This window comes from Rhyacophila brunnea, unplaced genomic scaffold (genome assembly GCF_057557595.1).
Source record: "Rhyacophila brunnea isolate RB1 unplaced genomic scaffold, BYU_Rbru_1.0 scaffold_5, whole genome shotgun sequence".
Classification (NCBI taxonomy): domain Eukaryota; kingdom Metazoa; phylum Arthropoda; class Insecta; order Trichoptera; family Rhyacophilidae; genus Rhyacophila; species Rhyacophila brunnea.
The window spans coordinates 27,726,667-27,750,026 of record NW_028233170.1 but is presented as its reverse complement, the minus strand read 5'-3'; the positions used below and the strand labels follow the sequence as shown (position 1 = coordinate 27,750,026).

The window sequence follows — 23,360 nt, the reverse complement described above, 5'->3', positions numbered from 1 at the left end:
TATATTAATTAATCTAACAAATAATATACTTACCTATTTATAAACATTTCACTAAAACCAAGACCAAACGAGAAGAAAAACAAAGATCACATTTTCCACAGTTAAACATTTTTTCCCAACCGAACAACTCTTGATTATTCATATAATTATAATATTCATGCAATAAAATGTTTGGCAACAAAATGCATAAATGCACGCCATACCATGCATTCTCGGACATTAACCCCCATATCGTCAATAGGTAACAGGACAAAATACCCCATTTAAAAAACCCCCATATAAAAACAAAAACTCTAAATAAAGTTTTCCTTGACACAACAAACAATGGATGTAAAAATTTAGGTAGGTAGGTAAGTATTTAAAAATAAATTTTAAAAAATCCCAATAGATTTCAATATTTTGAATGAATTAACATTTTTCTCTATGTTTATCCAATGTGTAGGTTGCAGTAATGTAATCGTCCTAAGACCACATATAAGATGTCATTATAATTTTCAATTTAAATTTATATTTATTATTATTGTGTCAAATAGATTTTTATTACAAAATTATCTTAAAATGTTTATTTAAATCCATTGTTTGTTGCGTAAAAAAAAAATTATTGAAAGTTTTTTTTATTTTTATACATGAGGTTTATACATCAGGGCGTTTTATAGAAATGGTTTTAAATAAGGGGTTATTGAGGCATTGAGGGGGAATTAATATAATATGTTGTGTCTTTGTGAGGGGGTTATTGTCCTAGAACCATTCTCCCGAAGATTCACCATCCCCATCTACTCCTAACCTAACTTATCCTAACCAAACCAAACATTTCCAACCATTTAGGCTTTATTTCTGTGTAATCCTAATGCCCAACGTGCATGCTTCCCATCATTCAGAAAAGTTAATATCAGATTACCATAATATTGTGAGATAATATTAATAATTGTAAATAAGTGCAACAAGACTGGGGAATAAGAATAACTTATTTCATACTTGAATCAACATCATTACCCACCATTTTTAATATATTATTTCCCAGCTCAAAAAGGCTGATAACTGTTAGCAGTATTAATAAATGTGAAGGTCCCTGACTTTAACTTGTAATGGTGTAATTAAATTAACGTCAGTGGTCCCCATGGACCAATTCTCGTAGTAAGACGAAAGTACCTTTAGAGTGCAGACTAAATCATTGGAATGCAAACATAACGATTCTGTCTGGTGACCAAGGAAATGCTAACAGTAGTGAAATAGATATATCTACAATCACTTCGGTGATGTCCACATTCACAGGGTTGTTATAATATATCTATACTATATATTCTATAGCAGAGCTACAATATCTAATAGTTTACATGAGGCATCCAAAACACGCTACCGTATATGCAATAAATGTAGTTTTAGTGATGTGGAAGCCCAAAGTAACTGTCTGATTTTGAAGTCCCCACTAGAAAAATTTAATAACAATATGGTGGTAAAAAGAAACTAATATAAATACCAACCATATAGGGTAGGGTGGTACAAGAGCGCTCAGTGTGCAAGAGCACGCATTCGATTTAAACTTACCGCATTTGACGTTAGCTGATAAATTCAGTCGCTAGATGCTAGCGTGAAGTTGTGACGTGTTGCCATCGCGAGCTGTGTGTATCTAGGCAATTATTTACGATTCCAGGTAACAAAATCGTTTTTTTGCTTGTTCGTTATAATATTTAACTGTTCTGGAAACTCTCTCACATGGAGGTTCATTGCAATAGTGTTCTTGTATTATTATTTCTATTACAAATCTACGTAATTGGCAGTCACACGACAAAAGTTTTACAGTTTGCCCTAGATGGCGGTAGTAGTATGTTTTTGACGGAATGTTTGCCTGTTGTGCATGAGTGCGCTGGGACGAAATGTGCAAGAGTATGTGCGAACTCTTGCATGATACGTTAATTGCTACCATTATTATTGTTTACTGTTTTGATTTCAGAATGTCCAGAAGATGAAGCAATTAGAAATACTAAGCCGAAGAAGAAGCCTCCGCCTTTAAATAAAATGTTGAAAAAACCTCAGCATGCTCCAAAGAAGAAGATCTGGATATGCCCAGTTTGTGGAGAAATACTTAACGGCCCACGTGCTCGTCGTAGGTCAAAATTGAGTTTTTATTGTATTTTCAAACCATGATCCTGGACACTCCTTAAACGTTGAAGATAATCTATTTGTATAATTTTGAAGCCTTATTATCCTTTATAGTTATTTTAAACATTTGATGACTGCATAAACTATTTTTGTTACATAAAATAGTATTTTTTTAAACCTCTCGCTCTAATGTTTTAGAATATAGTCATATTTCGGTACATAACTGTGCAGTGGTGTTAAGATTTTTTACATTTATTAATTTTTAAACGCATTTATAAAACCATTAGTATAATTTATTACGAGATAATTTTTGTAAAATATTCACGATAAAAAATTATATTGATAATCTCTGTGATCCCAAATTTGACAAGAATTAGGCATTTTATTATTCAAAAAATCGGCAAGATTAACACATTTGAAGATGATTCTAAAGATACTTATTATAAGCTATGTCTTTGACCATTCAAGTGTGATAAATATCTTATGAATAATGATTGCTTTATAATAATTATTGACCTAAGAATAAGGTATTATTTTTTTGAAATACGCCATTTCTTTTGTCATTCCCCAGTGGTTAAGCTACAACATACGGCCGTAGCCATAAATTGACAAACCATAATTGAAGTTGGGAGTAAAATGATATTGACGCGCGTGTTTGAACATGTACTGTTTAAAAAAAAAATAAAAAAAAATTCAATTAGTTACTCCCGGTGTAAAATAATCATTTAGTAGTTATAAGCCGAAACGTAACCCTGACCTCTAGAAACGGCTTCATAAAACATCTAATCTGATTCCTTGCTCAACTACGTAAATATTTTATTCATAGGTAAAGGCCTTCGTCCGGTGTGTGAAAATCACATACTGGGCGGAGGTGTAATTAAGATAAATTTTAAAGTGTAAGACTAAATAAAATATATAAATAAGTATTTAAAGGTTGTAAATTTGCCACGCATTGCGCAACGCTAAAATCTTCGCGCGCCGGCGCCAGAGTTGGCCTCGTGATTCGCCAAACCCAAAGATCATCCGATCAGATTTGGCCAATCACGAGAGCCGTTTGGTAAGTCGGCGTGGGTTCGGAGGAATTTCAAAAAAAAGGAACCCCGAGGAAAAAAGTTAGTGAGCGTCCTATTTTCAAAACATACGGACCTGACGATTGTGACGGAAAAAACCCAAATATAAACTGTGAAACTAAAAATTAAAAATATAAGACAAGACCACGTTACGAACACGAAAGAACTTGTTTTATTTAAATTCCTTTTGTCTCAAATTAAAAAAAAAACAAAAAATTTGTGAATCCGGGGTTCGGTCGACACCTGAGCTAGCCACTGGAACCCTGGATATCTCACTAGGTAAATTTGAAATACAAAAACATTGCTTACCACAAAAAATTAAATATGTCTGGTTGTTGGAAATGGGTGCTGCCCTGTTGAGATGATCGGCATCCACCACGAGAAGACAAACATATCTGTTTTTTCCAAATATTCTTTGTTTGCTTCAGATAAGACAATTAAACCAACATATTGAGGAAGCCAGTTCCTGACAGGCCAAGATAACTCCGCGACCAAGCAATGCGGTTTTTGTTTGATAGAACATGGGCCGTGATGCGTGTGCTGGCACAGCTGTCAAGACTCTGAATACGTCTTCGAGGACTGCCCACTGGAATCGGAACGAGCGGGTCTGTTTGCTAGGATCCATCCACACACGGGCCCAGAAGGGCAATTTTTGAATGAAATAGTATCGAAGCTATTGAAGCAGCCTGCTTCAATTTTGTACGAGAAATTTTATTTCTGCTTCGATTTTGACAACTGCATCTGAAAGAGGCGGACGCTTTTGAGTTTCACATGCTTCGGCGTTAGAGGCGCTTCAGTTATCCATTTTAATTGTCAGATTGTCAGACAGATTAGTTGAATACGTGTATTAAATAAGGCTCTAAGTACCAAAAAGTAGTATTGCCTGTAGTTACAAAATACTGAGTCATTGCAGTAAAATTTCATGAAGCAGACCTTTTGAAAAATGTAGTTTTACAGTGTTAAGCAATCACGGCAGCTTCTATAATTTTAGGTATTAAGAACTCGCAAGAGTTAACACACCATCGTCAGCTATTTTATATTGAATGCCGTTGACCACTGCAGTGCTACTTACACCATTATAAATAAAACACGCCAACGGACTTACAACGTCGACAGGTTTAATTATTTTGCTGTATTTTTTTGACTTGCTTGTAAAATACATTGTAAGTTCTGTTTACATTCTATAATTTACCTTTGTAATATCAATATTAGGTACCTATAAAGGAAATAATTGACATAATATTTAAGGATAAATTAGCTATGTACTTTAAGAATAAATCATTTTATTAATGCTACTATAACAGTTACTAATAAAAAATTATAATGTCATTACCATATTTTAGGATATTTTCTTGTTGACACGTTAATTTGAGCTGTCATTGGTTGTCATGTAAGCATAGACAAAAATATAATGCAAACTCTTACGCGACCATAAATGTCCATCCAATATTTTCGTTGCATTATTAGACACCGTTCGAAGCACTATACTTACTTTTGAAGCTATTTCTAGTTTTCAAGCATGTTTTCATATTATATGATACTGCTTCGTTCAAAAATTGCCCTTGAGTTGGCTACACCTACTTGATATCACCCAAAGATATAGGTTGGAGATGGTGATGAGATAACCAACTCAGCCTAAAGAGTTTTACGAACTTGGAATGTATCGAATCCTAACCCATGTAGTAGAACTAATCGTTCTTTTAATTAACTAATTCTCTAGATCCCACCCTCACTCAATGGTCTATACATCCGACGCAAAATACTCATCTAAACAGGATCGTTCAGGCCTCATTTCTTCCCATTTTTTAGTAAAGCCCGCCCGCTACATTGCATTTATTGAATGTTAATTTTCGCAATGCCTAACTTTCTTTCATCTACCACCAATAGAATCAAAATGATACTGAAATCCATGTATAAATAGTAATTAATATATGTAAAAAAGCATTATAATAATTTCAGAAAATGCAACAAAAAAACAAAAATATTCAAATTCATTTATATATTTTGAGTTCTTGAAGATAATATCAGATATGACAAAATTTTTCTAAGTATAATTTTTCACTATACAAAACATAAAATGAACACAAAGGTCAAAGACCACAGAAAGAAACTTAACACCTTTAGCAAAAACCTTATAAAACTCAATAATAAAATTCTTGGTGTAAAATTATTTTAAAAAAGTAATAAAGAGGAAACAAATTAAAATTTTCTATTATCCTACAGCAGTGATTCCCAAACGTACTGTGTTATTAAGATTTTCCTTGCATACGCAGAAATAATATATATATATTTTTTGACCACGTCTGATCCTAAGATCCTATGGGCCTTTACAGAGTGTAAGTTTGGATTACGACTCATTGACTCCAAACACACATTGTAAAACAATAGGTGTATTTGCCAGACCCAGGATTTAAACTTGGGACCCACAACATTGTAAGTCGATGCGTTAGCCCCCCGCTTAACGTGGGCGTCGTAATGAAATATGGTACCTATTTCACCCAACATTTGAAATTAACAATAATAAAGAGACGGCATTTTAAGTCGGCTTACACATTATAATGACATGTCTCTTTTGTAGTTTCCACTACTGGACCATAATATTATGCCAAATAAGGGTTCCCTCAGATATTAAAAATCTTCTAAGCCAAACAAAAAAGGTTGGGAATCACTGTATCATACTAAATGGAACACTTATACAATAAAATTAAAATTATGGTACCTAGTAATTATAATAAATAAATGTATTTTCAACTGTATGAGAATTTTAACTGAAATATCATTGTAACAATACAATAGAGTTCTACTTGCGAATTATTAAACCATAGTCAAAATGAAAATGTTTTTATTTCCAAAACAGAAAATAATTTTAAATTTGTGTATAAGTTTGTGATGTTTGTGTTTAATTTAATAGGCATATGTTTTACAATTATAAATCATGATTTCAGTTATAATATCTATTTTATTTTGTTTTCCCAGAGCATTATTTAACTTGTAACAATAACCTGTTGTCTATTCTATCATTCTCGGTTATTTGACTCTGCCAGAATCCCATGTGGGTGGGATCACCGGACTCTACTGTATTAATTACATACCAGATAAGTTTCTAGAATCTTGTACAAATATATTTTTTTATCATACTTCAATAATTATAACTGCCAAACAATACTACAAGAGTTACTGATATTATATACATTGATCATGTTTTTGTTTCTTATTATTATAATATGTAAAAGATTTCACTATGCCGATTATACCGATCTTATAAGCAAACTTAAATATTCTAAATGTTTTATACATAAGTAGATACATGGAAGAAGGTTATCTAATTATTCAAAACATGATTTATAGCATAAAAAAATTGTGATACTTAACGCAGAAAAATTATTTGTAAATTAATATTATTAGCCAGGAATATTAATTTACTTTATAAACTGATTCATAAAAAGATTAAAATCATACATCTTAATACAAAACAAATCTTTAATGCCAAATATAACAAAAAATACATCGTAAAACCTAATTATATGCTTGCATATTTTGAACTCGTAATATTTCGAAGTTGTGCATGTCACTAACACACTGTGTTTTATTATCATTTGAAGCATAAAATGAAGCCAAAACCTGAGAATAAGTATTTACTAAATTAGTGGTGTTAGTTTTTAATCCATTTTTCAGTTTCAATTAACCATATAAATTGTGAGTCTATAATACAAAAGTAGCAATAATTATTGGTTTTAATTTTTTTTTTAATCAGATTTGTTTTATATATGGGCATTTAAATTATATTTTACTCATTTATAAAATGTTGCTTTTTTATAGTAGGATTAAAAAATCCAACAATATCTTATGTTAATAATAAAAATCTAAAAACTCTTTGTTTTTTATTTGAGCAACTGGTGTATTGTAAAATAATTAACAAAAAAAACTAATCTCGATCCACACAAAAATAATGTCAGATATCTCTAGGATCATATAATAATTATGTGACAAGAACTTGGTGAAATTACAATGTTCGGAAAATAGAAAATGTTTTCATTCAATTAAAATTGACTTTGAAAATTGACATCAGGTTCTACTTCGATGTGAAAAATTTATCGAACACTTAGTTTAAATAAAAACATTAGGGGATTCCTTTATTTACCTTAATTTATATGACCTATGCATGTAGTAAGAAATCTAAAAAAATATGTTTAACAAATACAGTCGAACTTGGATATTACGAGGAAGATGGGACCGACGGAATTTGCTCGTTGTGAGCGTTATTCGTTATATCAGAGAATAGATATTTTTAAATGAGCGATCACATAACACAAAAAGTCGCAATTCAAACAAAAATACACAATTAGAACTTTTCCCCGAAACAAGCATGGCAACTACAAAAACTACTTTTTCAATATTGTCGGCGAAAACACCAATTAGGTAGGTACTTAGACACTTAACTAGTGTCATAAACGTAATCCAATTGCGGCAGCATTCTGTCCGGTCAGATTTTATTGCTTAGGGTCGAAATGTTTTTTAACAACCGACACATTAACAGTTTTAAGAAAAAATTTTAACATATTTTAGCTAAGTATAACCGATAAGTAGCTTGTTATAAAAGTGAATAAATGGATGGAGAAAATCATAAACTAAAATGTCAACGAATGTTTCCTCGTTATATCCGAGATCTCGCTATATCCGTGATTGTAATAACCAAGTGCGATTGTATAATAATTATAATTATATTTTTAAAAAATTACCAACTCTCCACGACTGCCACACAATTCAATAAAATGAACATTTTAATAAAAATCAATAAAAACCCATTTATATGATGATTAGAAAGATCTGTAGGAAAATCTATAAAAAACAAATAAAACTTCTAATACTTAATATCATTACAGGTAGGTACATATAGATTAATACTTAGATTTTTTCCAATAATTTGGCAATTGATTAAGGCACAATCGACTAAAAAAATAGTAACAATAAAAACAAGATTCTACAATCACAACTTACAATGAGGGAGTGAAATAAAGGTTACATCTTATAATATAAGAATCATCTCGATAACATGATTCACTCTCTCAAAATATTCCTACGCTCCGCAATAATAATTGAGTTTGCATATATTATGGTCATCATTGTACCTACATCACCTTGATTAGACAATTACTGTGGTGTTGGGGTGAAAAACATGTAAGACAATTTTTGTCAAAAATGAGTTTTCGCTTAACTTTTGGAAGTAGGTACATTAGCAATAAATAAAATTAGTCTGAACTGTTAATTTCACTTTGAACATAAATTGATATAGGTTTATTTTACCTGTTCAAAATTAACTAAATAAATAAAAATAGGAATAGTATTTTATGGATGTATTCACATTCTATTTACGTACAATATTGCATCCAACTTGGTTTATTTTTTAAATCTGCTATCCTGTGAAGTTGAATTTTCGAGACATGTATGTAATTTTAGCCGAATACCACAGATATGTCTAAAACATCAGAGGAGTGTTAAATATAATAATTGAAGTCTTATCAGAACAATGAGTTCTCCTCCTATTTTTTTTTCCAAACATAAGCATATTTCAGATTAATGTGTACAAATAAATAATGGTTTTTACAAATACATAATAGTACAATCAAATAATAGAAAAAAAAATCTGGATTCGACTAGACACCAGCCTTTTAAAAAAAATTTTGATTTATAATAAAGCAACTAATTTATTGTAGTAATTATAATTAATATAGTAATTAAAATATAAAATTCATCAATGCCAAATTCAAACAGTATTCATATCTAAATATGTGTAAATAAACCATTCAAATAAGACTACAATGAGGTGTGTAAAATAAACAATAGTTGATTTTATTTGGTTTTATAATATTATATGAAACGCCTCATGAGTGTTTGGAGCCAGAGTATGGACCTAATAGACCGAGCAAGTGACTCCACCCATCATCCAGTTTTCATAAAAAGAAAAAAAAATCTGTTAATATAACCTCCACTTTGTGGAGGCCCATACGCTCTTCATAGGATCGAAGAAGAAAAACCACGATTTTAATCATGTTATTCTGATGTTATAACATTTTGATGCTGATAATTGGCATTAGAGTTCTCTGTTGTTTAATATGTAGGTATGCAATGAAGGTAATGGTACTTAATTCGAAACTCTCTCAAAGGAACAGGGTTCCATGTTTTTGGCTGATCTTTTTATATGGTAGTTTATAACTTTTTTTATCTACCCATCACTTTAGTCAAGGCTGCGATCTAGAAATTCAAAACTAATTATTTTGAATGCTCGCAAGTTAGTTTATAATGTGTAGAGACTATTTGTTTATCTATTCACACCTCATATTACAATAATTAAATAATTGAGTTAACCATATCCCACAACCCCAAAAATATTTAAAGTAGTATACAAAGAAATCATGTGGTGTAAAATAAACATCGATAAAATGGAATAAAAATATGTATAATTTTAAGGTATTTCCTAATTCTCAGTACATTCTTCGAGATAATCAATGGCATGCATGAGATCTAAGCACGAGTCCACCTTTATCCCTCTTCTTTTCATATCTCCTAAGTTGAATTCTAGTGACTTGCAGTCTTTTCCAAGTGTTTTCCTAAACAATAAAATAAACAAATATTTTAATATTTTAAAGACGGTTCATTAAATTTATTAACTTTCATTTTCTACGTAATTCCATTAACAAATAAAATAATAATTGTGATTCCTGTAATATAAGTCTAGTGACAGAAAAAAACTGTATATCGTCACCGTTTTAGCAAAACCATCTATGTGCACTTTCTCAAATTGTGCAGGAGAAGGATAAAACTGAATAAAAAAATAATGTTACATTTAAACATTAAAATTATGAAGAATGCTTTATTATAATCAGAAAATGGTCTAAGATTATTATTTTGTTTACAAAAATCTTTTATTTTTAATACAAAAATAATAAAAATACAGTTTGTGATGTCACATAAGTTGTTTTGACCGTTTTGTAAATACACATAGTTTAATTTATTCATCAAAATGTGAATAATAATAAATTCATGAAAAACTGTTACATAAATAATAGTTGAAATATACATAGTGCATTAGTGATAAATTGCAATATCATTTTATTAATTATTAATGCAATAGTGAGATGATATTATATTTATAAGTTCGTTTACTTTCTATTAGCAGGTTTAAATGTTAGGTTATCGTAGAAATAGTGGTGATCTTTCTCTATTACACTTTTTAATTCCTGAAGATGTATGTATTTCGACTGTGATATTGGCAAGGATTCATTATATATATTATAAAGGCAGTCAAACGGTTGCACTGATAAAGTTGAGTTTGTAAAAGATTGTTCCATCTGGTAGATACTGTAACATTTTAATATCATATACAACAGGATCTCCGATTCGTTTTCCTGGTCTGATTGAACTTAATCCAGATTTAATCTTATCCATAATTCTTAAAAATTAAAAATCAATGACATTAATTTTATAAGGTTGTTTTGGTCTTGCTAGCCGCATACGTGCTATATAATCAGATGGTGAATATATTGGAGGCTTAAAATACTTTTTTTAGGTAGCATGTGCACTATCGGCCTCTATCATGGTGTGGCCTTTTTCCAGAAAAAGCTGTTGAATCTCGATGTTTTTTCTCTCTAAAGATATAACTTAGAGCAGTAGCGAATAATTTATTTCGGTTTTGATATCCACACCCATCCGATATTAGAATTATTTCATTGTATTGTCCTGCTTTCGATGAGATGAGACAAATTCATTAGAAGATACATTATGAAGAATGTATATGGTGAAATTGTGTAGTTGCAGCTTTTGTTTATAATACATTTGTGCCTGTGTTTTGGACATAGCAGCACACTTTGGAGATCCATTGTGATTACTAACCGTCAGTGGCGAAGGGTGGAGGTAGGCTGTTAAGATCCGCCATAAATAGTGCACATTAAACTTTTTCAGACATACATATTTATTTTCATTGAAATAAGACTACAATTTACAGAAAGTGTTGGTTAGTTTTTAAAATTCAATTAAACCCTGAGAAACCAAGCCATAATAGATAATAAGTCAAAAAATACATGTATATCTATAAAATATCTAAAATTATGCAGTTAAATCATACATAACTTTGAATATTTTATAGATAGAATAATATTTTTTATTTATTATAGTTTGGTTTGGGCAAGGCTTAATGAAATAAAAAAATGAGCCCATAATATGTGTAATATGTATTTTTAATCCAACGAAAACAAATAACTATGAATGGAAAAGTGTGCACAATTTTGTCGTATCGCCCAAATTAGACCAAAACTATTATGGTTTCGTTTAGGCAGGGTTTAATTGATTTTTAAAAAATAACTAACACCATCTGTAAATTGTAGTCTTAGTTCAATAAAAACAAATACATATGACTAACAAAGTTTAGTGTGCACTATTTACAGCGAATCTTAACAGCCTACCTCCACCCTTCGCCACTGCTAACCGTCCAGTAATACTTCTGGTACTCTCCTTCATTTCATTTTTGGTCTTCTAGCATCTTTTTTTTTTTTTAATAATGTGGCTATTGTATTCCATTTCTGAAACATTCTTCATTTTATAACTACAGCAGATGGCAGTGATGGCACACTGATCTTTACGTGGTTGGTGGATACTGATTTTTTGGTGGTAAATATACTGGAGTATATTCTGCTGCTTTATGACCATTTTCCAGAGACCATTTTTTATATTCATCATGCATTTGTATTTTGGATCGGAAACACAATTCCACACACACCCTGGAGGTATTTTCTCTGCAATAATGGCTGGGAACTTTGGAATTAGATCCAACCATAATGTAACATTTTTCCACAAATCTCTCCGTTTTGATTTTTGGTTGCACTACCAATTATTTATCTTCAGTCAGATTCTTATTACTTGTCATTGTTGCTTTCAATTGGCCACTGTCATCGAGACGTTTGTAGTTGTTTATCCAACTTTTAAATTAATTCTCGCCTATACCCTATTGACCATGTAGGCATCTTCCAGAAATTATTGAATATTTCCTGTCTCTCTTTTTGAGAAAGCATCTTTCAAGCCGTCGTGCAAGACCATAATGCATAGCATATAACATATAAACAAACAATGTGTAGCCAAACTGTAAAAAAACATTACACTCTCGATATCAAAATACCATCTATATGTTACTATAATATACACATAGTTGTTTTTGTGAACCGTGGTTTTTGAACCTTACACATAGCTGTTTTTTATTTTTTGAAATAACTTCGGAGCGAGTTTACCCAACACATAGATCATTTTACTGGCCTATAGAGAAAAAAATAAGGAATGACTTGGTATTTAAAAGTCATTTTTGATAAAAGTGACACATAGATGGTTTTGCTAAAACGGTGACGATATCTACAAGTAGTTGACAGTATAAGGTCAAAAATGGACAAATAAAAGTAGAAGTCCTTCAATTTTAAATGTATTGATAAAGACTAAATATGAATATAAAATATCGAACCTTCATGTATCACACAGAATAACATAAAAATTAAAAACTCCATAATTTTTGTAGCAAACACAAAACAAAATACATTTCTACTCAAAATGTACTAATAGTTGTCATGCCAAAAAATCATTGCACTGGTAGTTGACAGCTATTTTAACTTATACCTATTTTATATGAATGAATAGAGTGGAATGAGTAGTTAATATATGGAGTTTCTCTGTAAATAACACAATATGTCTCCGCTAAAATTTTAAGTTAATAAAGTTAAAAGACACCACAAACAGCAACCGTAATGCCTCTGCGAGCGAAATTTAAAACTGCAATTTATTGACAACTTTTATTTTAAATAATCAACACGCATCAAAAATCATTAAAAATAATTTCATTGTTCATTGACACGAGTATTATAGCGCCTGTACACGTCCATGGATTCACTTGCCAATACCGGTTGCCAATGGTGTGTATTTTAACTATCGCAATAACAATTGTTTTCACGTAAAAGTGCTAACTCCAATCTCATTCTTCAAGCGTACGTGAGACAAGATGTTGTCATTGTATGGTGTTCTTTGACAGATTCAGACAGGTTCGTAGATAATCGGTAAAAGTTAAAATATTCTGTGCGGTGTAGTTCATATTTCTTCCGGCAAGTTCGCCACTATCGCCATGCAAATACCAATTACTGTGTGAAAATTCAGAAGCTTTTGAACTTCTTTGATCCATGCATGCCATCTTGCAACTTGCACGATAATACGTGTTTACACGTGCATTTTCTTGTTACGGCCTCGATAATACGTACTGTCAGCAGTAAATCCATGCACGTGTAAACGGGGTATTAGACAAGAAGTGTCAACTACTGTGTTATCTCCACATATATTGATGAAATTCAGTTAAAATCAAGAGTAGAAAAAATGCTCGAATGCGTCTTAAACATTTCATATACCTAATAAATTAGTTTGACTTAACCCCTTAAACAATCTCTTTTAACAAATTAGATTGTAGAAGTCAACAGAATGATTTATTTTATTCATGGACAAAAATTTTAGTTTTTGTTTCGAAGGTATTACACGGCAGTAGATATACATACGTTGTAATAAATTGCCACTATTTTTGAATGCTTTAACGTTTAACCTAACAAGCTTATTTACTGATTTTTAATTTAAAAAAATATCATCTACTGGTACCTTTACGTTAATACTTTAAATCTCAAATGATTCAGATTCAAAAACTTATATGAAATAAATGTAAAAATTATTATATTTTAAGCTTTACGAGCTGTTTGTTGGTGAATTTATAATCTGCCTGTAAAGTCGCCCAGTGTAATCATCGAACAAGCTAACAAGCAGGTTGTAAACACTCTACCGAGAAAAGTTGAAAGACGGTCAACTTTACACGCTACACACCGGCGTGTGGGCCTACTGCGTCTGCGCAGTAGAGCGCAGTAGCAACCTCCCGGTAAAAAAACCAACTACGTTCTGTCAAAATAGTCGCTGGCTTGTGGCTTCTCAGCGAATGGAAAGTTTTGTGTGTAATCATCAAATCGCAGTAGCTGAATCGGCCACTTTTAAATTCGCCAACAAACAGCTCGTGAAGAAGCTCAATGTAATTGACGCTTTAGAGAGTTTAACAAGGTTTGCATTCACAAGAATATGATAAAAAAAAATTGAGACAGATATTTTGTATAAATTCAACATAAAACATGGCGATAATAAAAAGAGTGAGCAGATAGTAGATATGTTTCATGTTCAAAATACCAATGAAGGTATAAATGAATACTGTATTGCAGCATGATTAATAACAATATTAGTTACCATATAGAGATGCAGGCTTGAATCAAAGGCACATAGAGTGAAAGAATATCAGCGTCACTGACAGCATCGAAGCGGTGCATGGCCAAGGTTGCCCACCGCTCTACAGGCCCCGCGAGTGCAGCGCTTTTTGCCAAGTCACCTGTCGATCCACTCGCGCCGCACCCCACGAGGCGGCACAGCGAAATAAGCACCACACGAGATCGGTCCATATAAATCTGATAAGGGACACAAGCAATTATTGAAAATGTTTATGTTAACAGAGGTTCGCTGACATAAATATTTCTTATCGTAGTGTTTGCATTCTGTTAAAATTTATAAAACGCATTGATAACGCATTAAAATTTCAAACGCAACGAATATTTTTCCTGTTTTTACGTAAAAACCATAGGTATATACTACTTATTGTAAAAAGAACTAGGTATACATCATACCAGTGGCGAAGAGTGGAGGTAGGCTGTTAAGATCCGCCACAAATAGTGCAAACTAAACTTTGTCAGTCAACACGTATTTGTTTTCATTGAAATAAGACTACAATTATTTACAGATGATGTTGGTTAGTTTTTATAATTCAATTAAACCCTGCAAAACCAAGCCATAATAGATAATAGTCGAAAAATACTCATCTATCTATAAAATATCTAAAATTATGAAATTAAATCATACATAACTTTGAATATTTTATAGATACGAGGGTGGGTCAATAATTCCTTAGAAAAAAGCATTAAAACAGTTTTTATTTTTGTATTTTTTTTTTATTTCTCAACATAATCTCCTTGGAGCTCAATACACTTGGTTAGACGTTTCTCAATTTTTTTTAAACCATCAGAAAAATAAGTTTTCGGAAGGTCCTCAAAATAAGCATTTGTCCGCTCGATGACTTCTTCATTTGAAAAAAAACGTTGTCCACTTAGCCATTTTTTTAAGTTTGGGAAAAGGAAAAAGTCACTGGGGGCTAAATCTGGCGAATACGGTGGGTGGTCGACCAATTCGAACTTCAATTCTTCAATTTTAGCCATTGATCGTAAACATGTGTGAACACGGGCATTGTCCTGATGAAAGAGGATTTTTTTCCTGTTTAAATGAGGCCGTTTTTCTTCAATTTTGTTTTTTAGCTGATCCAATAAAGATGCATAATAATCCCCTGTTATTGTTTTTCCTTTTTCCAAATAGTCAACGAAAATAATTCCACGTGCATCCCAAAATACAGTAGCCATAACCTTACCAGCTGATTTTACGGTTTTCGCCTTCTTTGGACATGGTTCGCCTTTCGCAATCCACTGCTTTGACTGTTCTTTCGTCTCGGGAGTATAGTGGTGTATCCATGTTTCATCTACAGTCACAAAGCGACGAAAAAATTCATCCGGATTGCGTTGCATGAGCGACAACAGGGCTTTAGAGGCCACCACCCTATTGCGTTTATTGTCGACTGTGAGCAAACGCGGCACCCATCTTGCAGAAACTTTTTTCATGCCCAATTTGTCATGTAAAATAGAAATGACGCTACCTTTTGAGATCCTTGTAACCTCAATTATCTCACTCAACTTTAATCTTCGGTCACTTAACACCATATCGTGGATTTTATTGATCATTTCTGGTGTAGTCACCACCTCTAGAGGACGTCCTGAGCGTGGTTCATCCTTTGTTGATGTACGACCACGTTTAAATTCATTTAACCAGTTATAAATAGTTGCAAGTGAAGGAGCACATATGCCGTGAACTAAATCCAACTCATTTTTTATTTCCTTTGCTGTTAACCCTTTTATATTAAAATGTTTAATAACAGCTCTAAACTCAATTTTCTCCATTTTTGTAAACAAGCAAATTTTTTTTTTAAATGTACGAAAATAAAAAACAACAACCCGACCAATCTGATTGAAACTTCGCAGCATACTGAATCGGTAGTGCCGCTGCATGAAAACAAACCGCTTACAGTACTAGTCGCGCCACATGTCGGCTTTTCTAAGGACTTATTGACCCACCCTCGTAGAATAATATTTTTTATCTATTATAATTTGGTTTAGGAAGGGTTTAATGAACCAACAATATGTGTAATATTATGTATTCTTATACCAACGCAAATAAATAAGTATGAATGAAAAAGTGTGCACAATTTTGTCATATCGCCTAAAATATACCAAAATTGTTATGGTTTGGTTAGGCAGGGTTTAATTGATTTAAATAAAACTAACCAATACCATCTGTAAATAAAATTGTAGCTTAGTTCAATAAAAACAAATACGTATGACTAACAAAGTTTAATGTGCACTATTTATGGCGGATCTTAACAGCCTACCTCCACCCTTCGCTACTGCATCATACAATATAATAATATGTAGAGAACAAAACGTCATTACTACGCTGATTTGCTTCCACATAATTCCATAATATATTGTGTATAAAATTAGTTACTTATTTTGAAACAATCCCGCAAAGTAACAAGGTTTTATCTCTCCTCAACATTTCAAAAATCGGAGTATTGCATTAAATATTCTGACAATAATACAAAGAAAGGGAGACAGCAAAAAAACAGATATAAATAACGAGTACCCATCTCTTGCTATGTATCTACGTGAGGTAAACAAATTCAATCAGATGCATTGTTGTGGTAAATATCATTTTATGTTTCTCCAAATTTGATAATTAGAAAACCAACCATCATTAATAATTATGTATTGATATGAAATGACAGCTAGTAATCAAATAATTCATAACATTAGACAGAGACATAATTGCTAATACCAAAGGGCACTATTATCACATCACTAAGAATTGATAAAATTATAATACTACTCATAATATTTAATTTTATTACAAATTTTGTTCAATTTCTTGAGTTCATGAGTTGAAAATGTCCCTCTGAGGCGGACGAAACCGGTCCTAATCTCTTGATTAAAAGTGGAATACGTACTACAAAAAAATTGCGTTTTATTAAATAAAAACAACAAATTTTGTTCAGTCAAGTATAAAACAAATGATGCAAACTGACCTTATTCAATAGTTTAAAAATATTTTCTAGCAATGACAGAGCTTGGTCGTATTTATTATTTTCTATCAACTGTTTCGCTTCATTCAACTCGATGCTCTGGAAAAATTCAATTGTGCACGGAGCATCTCTCAGTCTACATTCTTTGGCAATATGATCAAGAAGTGACTGAAAGCTACTCGATCGAGATGAAATCAAGTCTGGTTCAAAATTTCCCAAAACAACCTAGAAAAAACAACACAATATTAATTGACATCGATAAAACATCGTTCTCCACCTTCTTTGCCTTGGATCCTTACACAGTACTCTCTCAGTAATCCGCCACCCCATAAACCAGACAAGTGTCCAATTAGTGAAAACGGTGGATTGTAGTGCATAAATACAAAATATTGTAAAAATTAAGACAGGTATTTCGTAAAAATAGTTTTTATTGTGAAATTTGTACTAGCAACCACTTGTTTAGTGTTGTTTGTTTTTTTCTATTGTTGAATATTGTTTAAAGATTGTCTCATATCGTAATTTATGCAACGTGATTAGGCTTACCATACGTCTCGGTTTGACCGTGATTATCCCAGTTTCACACATTGGTCCCGATCGGTTTGTCATTTTGTCCCGGCTGTTCCGCGTATAAATGATTGTCAATAATAATAAGTCATGACTGACCGTAGTAGCGTATAAATGTGACGAGACAGCGGGGAAGTGTGCGAAAAAAGTACATTCCAGCGAGAAGTGCGGACTGGTACAATAAATAAATAAAATAATTTAAATTTCTACTGCAGAAGGTCTGCATTCTTTTTTATACATACTTTTTTGTGGATAAATTTGTTTCTTTGCTATATATCCTGTTCCTGTCCCGGCTTAGAGTTTCATAATTATGGTAAGCCTAAACATAATGGTGGCCACGGTGGCCGCGCGGCATAAGCGTTGGACTATCACGCCGTAGGTCTCAGGTTCGAATCCTGGGCCTGGCAAGTACACATGTGTCGCTGAGTTTCAAAACCCGCTATAACACCTTTTTGAAATAATTGAGATATATATATCAATGGATTCGTTATTAAAATCTCTACATGAAAATTTTATTGTCTCTTTCAAAGTCCGCTACGATTGACTGTCATTTATGAAAGAAAATCAATGTGTCAATCAATTCACGCTATAACACTATGTGTTACATTCAAAATCCCCTATAACACAACTGACCAATAAGAAGCGAGAATCAGACGAAATGCAACATGGCCGCCAGTACATTTATGTTGCGAGTTGCGGTAGGAGTGCTGTTTTGTTGATTTGATATTCTTACGATTTATAGTCTTAAAATGTGTGACGAACTTATAAATATGGTTAAATCTACAGTTAATAAAGCTAGGAAGAGGTTGAGCTAACCAAAATCTTGGAAAGTCAACGAAATACGCCTTAAACGGTAAGTTAAATTAGACATAAATGTGTTAAAAATGCGCAGGTCATCATCTGAATTTCCAGTGGCGTGTAACTCAATTATGAACTGGTTAAAAGTGTTCTTTTCTCTAATATTACATTTTTATAATTTATAATTATAAGTTTATTTTTCTGAATAAATTTCTATAAAAACCTTTTGATGGGTAATCGTTATCACCTTATCACTTATCACATATTCAGCAGTGGCAGTGTTATGTTATTTAGAATATTTTCAGTATGATTTTGTGAAGAAAACAGTTTGTTTGTCAAGCACGCCACTGTTTTAAAGAAAATATTTAGCTCTACAGTATTATTCAAATGGTTGCTCTGATATTAAATTTAATACTTTTCATAACATGTGAGCACCAAACCCCATAACACCGATTTATTGGTCAAGCACTAATGCGCTAACTAACTAAATGACGATAAACCATGTAAATTATTATATTTTGGAGCATTTTTCAATGGCGCCATTCACAAACCGCACTTGTATGTCATCAATGTGTAGGTACTGCGAAATGTTTTATAATTTATTACACATAATAACTTAGTTACTTTATAAGTATAACAAATACTTTTCACATTCAAGTTCAAGTGGTGATGCTACTGGCTCAGCGCGGTGACAGATTATTTGACTCACTTATTTACATGTTATCGACTTATAAAAAATGTTATGAAAAATAAAGAAGGCAAACAATTAATTTACTCAAGTAAAATATAAAATGAATGAATGAAACATGTTTGCAGTCAAATTATGAGAGTACGGCGTCACTCATATTTTTTAAAACCAATAGGTATATTTTATTTTATATTATTTTTGTGAGAACGAAAAAATAAGCTATACACACAGTGTTTTTATGTAAATTGCATTGCATTTTTAATTGAATTATTTTTACTGAACAATGAAAAATTGTAACATTTTTAATAATTTTTAATGTTTCCTAATTTTTAATTGTCTTTATATGTAATATAGGAACAAGATGATAATGTTTTTTTTTCATTTTAAACTGCTATTTTAGAATATTTACCTACTTATAATACTAATTTTAAATGAATAAAACGTTTATTAAATACAAATATGTAAATCTTTTTCATCCTACCACGCGCCACCAATGGAAGATTCTGACTTTAAGTTGTCAAAAGTTTCCCTAACAAAATACGCTATAACCTTCAATGGGTATTTCAAAAACCGCTATAACACTAAAACGAAAAGGTGTTATAGGGGGTTTTGAAACTCAGCGACAGACATATTGTTTTTCAATTTGTGTGTGAGTCCAGGGTATGGACCTAATAGGTTGAGCAAGTGGCTGACATCCATTTCTCATAAAAAATAACATCTGTTAATACAAACCTCTACTCTGTGGAGGCCCATATGATTCTATTAGGATCGGACATGGTCGAAAAAAAAAAAAAAAAAAAAAACAATGAATGTGTTGACAGTTACATTATTTTCCTCTGCCCATTTAATGGTAACACGTCAGTCCCGGCTAGTGCATCTTCTGATTTGACTTTATGTGCTGCGGTCGGTTGAGAATAATTGCCTTCATCCTCAGAATCCAAGCCTCTTGATGTATTTACGAGCTCGTCTTCAGTCAGAAGTGGCGCATACCCCTCAGAACTTTCTGCTATCCATTCTTCTAAAACATTTCGCGTTAGCTCTGAGTCTTCAGTCGCCCTCTGAATCAATTCTTCTAATGAAACTAAGTCTTCCGGTTCCCAGTTTTCATCATCTTGATTCATGTAGAGCCACAGCTTTTTTCACGATTAAATTATTGCTCGTCCCGGTAGGTTGTTCCATGCCTCAGCTACGTTAAATACGATGGCGGACAGCTGATATAGACACGCGGCGGACTATTGAATTTTATATAGAATTATAGAGCTTGATTTTGTGATTTTATCTAGTAATAATAACGGCGGATTACAGTAGTTGTCGGATAATCAAGCGGCGGATTACTGAGAGAGTACTGTATCACAATTTCTTAATCTAATTGAGTCAAGACACAGATAACGGGAATACTTTTGGTTTCGTGACTGAAAAGAAGATGAATTATATACTTAACACATAATATTAAAATATAAAATATAACAATTAAATTGTTATATTTGAATAATAAAAAAACCATTCAATTGTTAAATTGTATTATTGTGAATATGGATTTAAGATTTGAATAAGTTTTGAAATCGCATCAAAATAAATCATGGTATTATATTTGATAGGCTGCTATCTGCCTCCCAATTCAGTTTTTGTTATACTTAAAGTGAAAACTCCGACTCAAAAATATTTTTACTGCTGAAAATACACACATTACTATAATGAAAAAAAATAATTATTCAAACAAATTCATACCTTTTTGGGGAAGTTTACCCCATTCATTAAAGTAGGAAACTCCTTTCTCAGATTATTATACAATTCATAGAAATGAGTGTATCTTCTTTGTAATGAGGATTGATCATTTTCCAATTCACTTTTACTGACCAATATTGTGTATAAAACATGCTTTTTCTCCGCATCCAAAGCGTCAACCGTTCTAGTAGACGATATTTCAAATTTCAGCATCTTTAAATAAGTGCGCCGGCAAATAATATATCTGTAATTGCAAATAAGATGTGTGTCACTAACAAATCGATCATATTGCTACGCTAAGCATATTTGGATTGATAAGCGACATTAATACCAAAAAGTAAATTTGATTAATCTATGACAAAAAGTAAATATCTCAGATTAAATAAATTGTTATCATAAGTATTAGATTTTTTTCGTAATCCACCACTAGACATGAGTCTTGACGAACGAGCCAATCGAAATTATTCATACAGTGGCCTTAAAACTAATCATTTGAATGAGACAAAAAGTGAAATTGATAAGGTAAGGAGATCTCTAAGGGCTTTCATTTGAGGGGGAGGTATTTCATACAGCAGGCTCAATACTAATCATTTGAATAAACAACCTGAAGTCATGTATACGTGTGGTAGATTAAGGAGGTTTCTAAACCCAGACTTTGAAGGGAGTCGGAAATATCAGTAAGTAGTGATACATTTTCATTTTTGTATAGAATAACGGATAGTAGACATATTGCGCGCGTTTTCTATAGAAGTCATGTGAATCAAAATAAATAACCTAATCATTTAAAACAAATGACCAGATGTAATTGACTCATAGTCTCATATTCACATTTAAGTGACACACCTCATCCATCACTAATTAATTATGACACCAAGCTGCTTGCAAGGTCTAGCGTACACCACTGCCTCTCTAATAGTTATTATTTAATTAACAACAATAAACCGAACAATGGGGCAATGAATCATGGCAATATGACAATTGGACAATATGTATTGCCATGAATCAACATATAATTTTACAAAGGAAAACAAGCCAGAATAAGTGTTACAGTTACTCATAGCTAAAACAAATTTACATATAATTTTACTGCCTGCTTTAATTGAATAATATTTTTTATGTAGGTAGGTGTCATTAATTTTTATGAGAAAAGTTTATAGACTATGAAAAAAGGAAAAACGGCATATGATCCGAGAATATTTTAAACGCTTTATGAACCGGCGTAATTAAGATGCTTTAAAAGTAAGTGGAAAATTATATAAACACTGAATTATTTCAAAACAAGAAATATTTGGGTGGCACCTTTTTTAGGTTGAAGTTCCTTATTAATAACTGTAAAACAGAAACTACGCACCTTATGATATCTCTGAAAGTTTATGTTATAGGTTACTGTAAACAACATTTATTGCACACATACACAGTGAGATTGAATTCTTTGCCCCAAATCATGATAATGATAAGGCAATGTTTACATAAACAGTTGTCATCTCACTCAAAAATTATTTGGTCTTTCGTCTTTGGCCAATCAGCAATCAATTTTTATTTTTTGTATCGGTGTTGCAAACTGACACTCATGTCTATGCTGAAACATACAAAAATATATGTATCTTGCCAGATGATTGAACAGTTAATCGATATTTTATCATTGTTAGGTATAATAATAATATAATTATGAACATATTTAAAGGACTTTATAATTATTTAAATATATTATATAAATATTTTACTCCTGACAACATATTTGGATCTATATCAAAATTATTTACATAACTATTTACATAACTACGTACAACCTGACAAAACAGAACAAGACAGAACAGAACGTGACAAAACAGAACAAGACAAAACAGAACACGACAAAACAGAACACGTCAAAACAGAACATGACAAAACAGAACAGCCAGGGAAAAATTGAAACATTAATTTTTGTGGAATCTATTTATATTAATTAAATTTTAAACGAAATACATATAAGTACTTATATATAAATATTTAATATAAAAAAAATCAATTTTTAAGTGAAATCATCAAGATATAATAATAAATATACTTTCATTTTTTTTTTTACAAAAGGTAAGGTAAATGTACCAGTAGTTGACCATGTACCAGTAGTTGACCTTTTTTCAATAAAATGCCC

The 23,360-nt window shown here is 31.8% G+C and overlaps 1 protein-coding gene across 1 annotated transcript; it reads right to left on the bottom strand.

The window, feature by feature from the left end:
• Nucleotides 1-9,032: 9,032 nt before the first annotated feature.
• Nucleotides 9,033-22,757, bottom strand: Snx21 (Sorting nexin 21). Its single transcript, XM_085955900.1, has 5 exons — nt 22,578-22,757; nt 21,230-21,470; nt 17,455-17,676; nt 14,469-14,683; nt 9,033-9,778 (listed from the first exon to the last, which is right to left on the bottom strand). Exons 2-5 carry the CDS (start codon nt 21,437-21,439, stop codon nt 9,646-9,648), a joined length of 780 nt encoding a protein of 259 aa, XP_085812026.1. The 5' UTR covers nt 21,440-21,470; nt 22,578-22,757; the 3' UTR covers nt 9,033-9,645.
• Between the last annotated feature and the right edge of the window lie 603 nt (nt 22,758-23,360).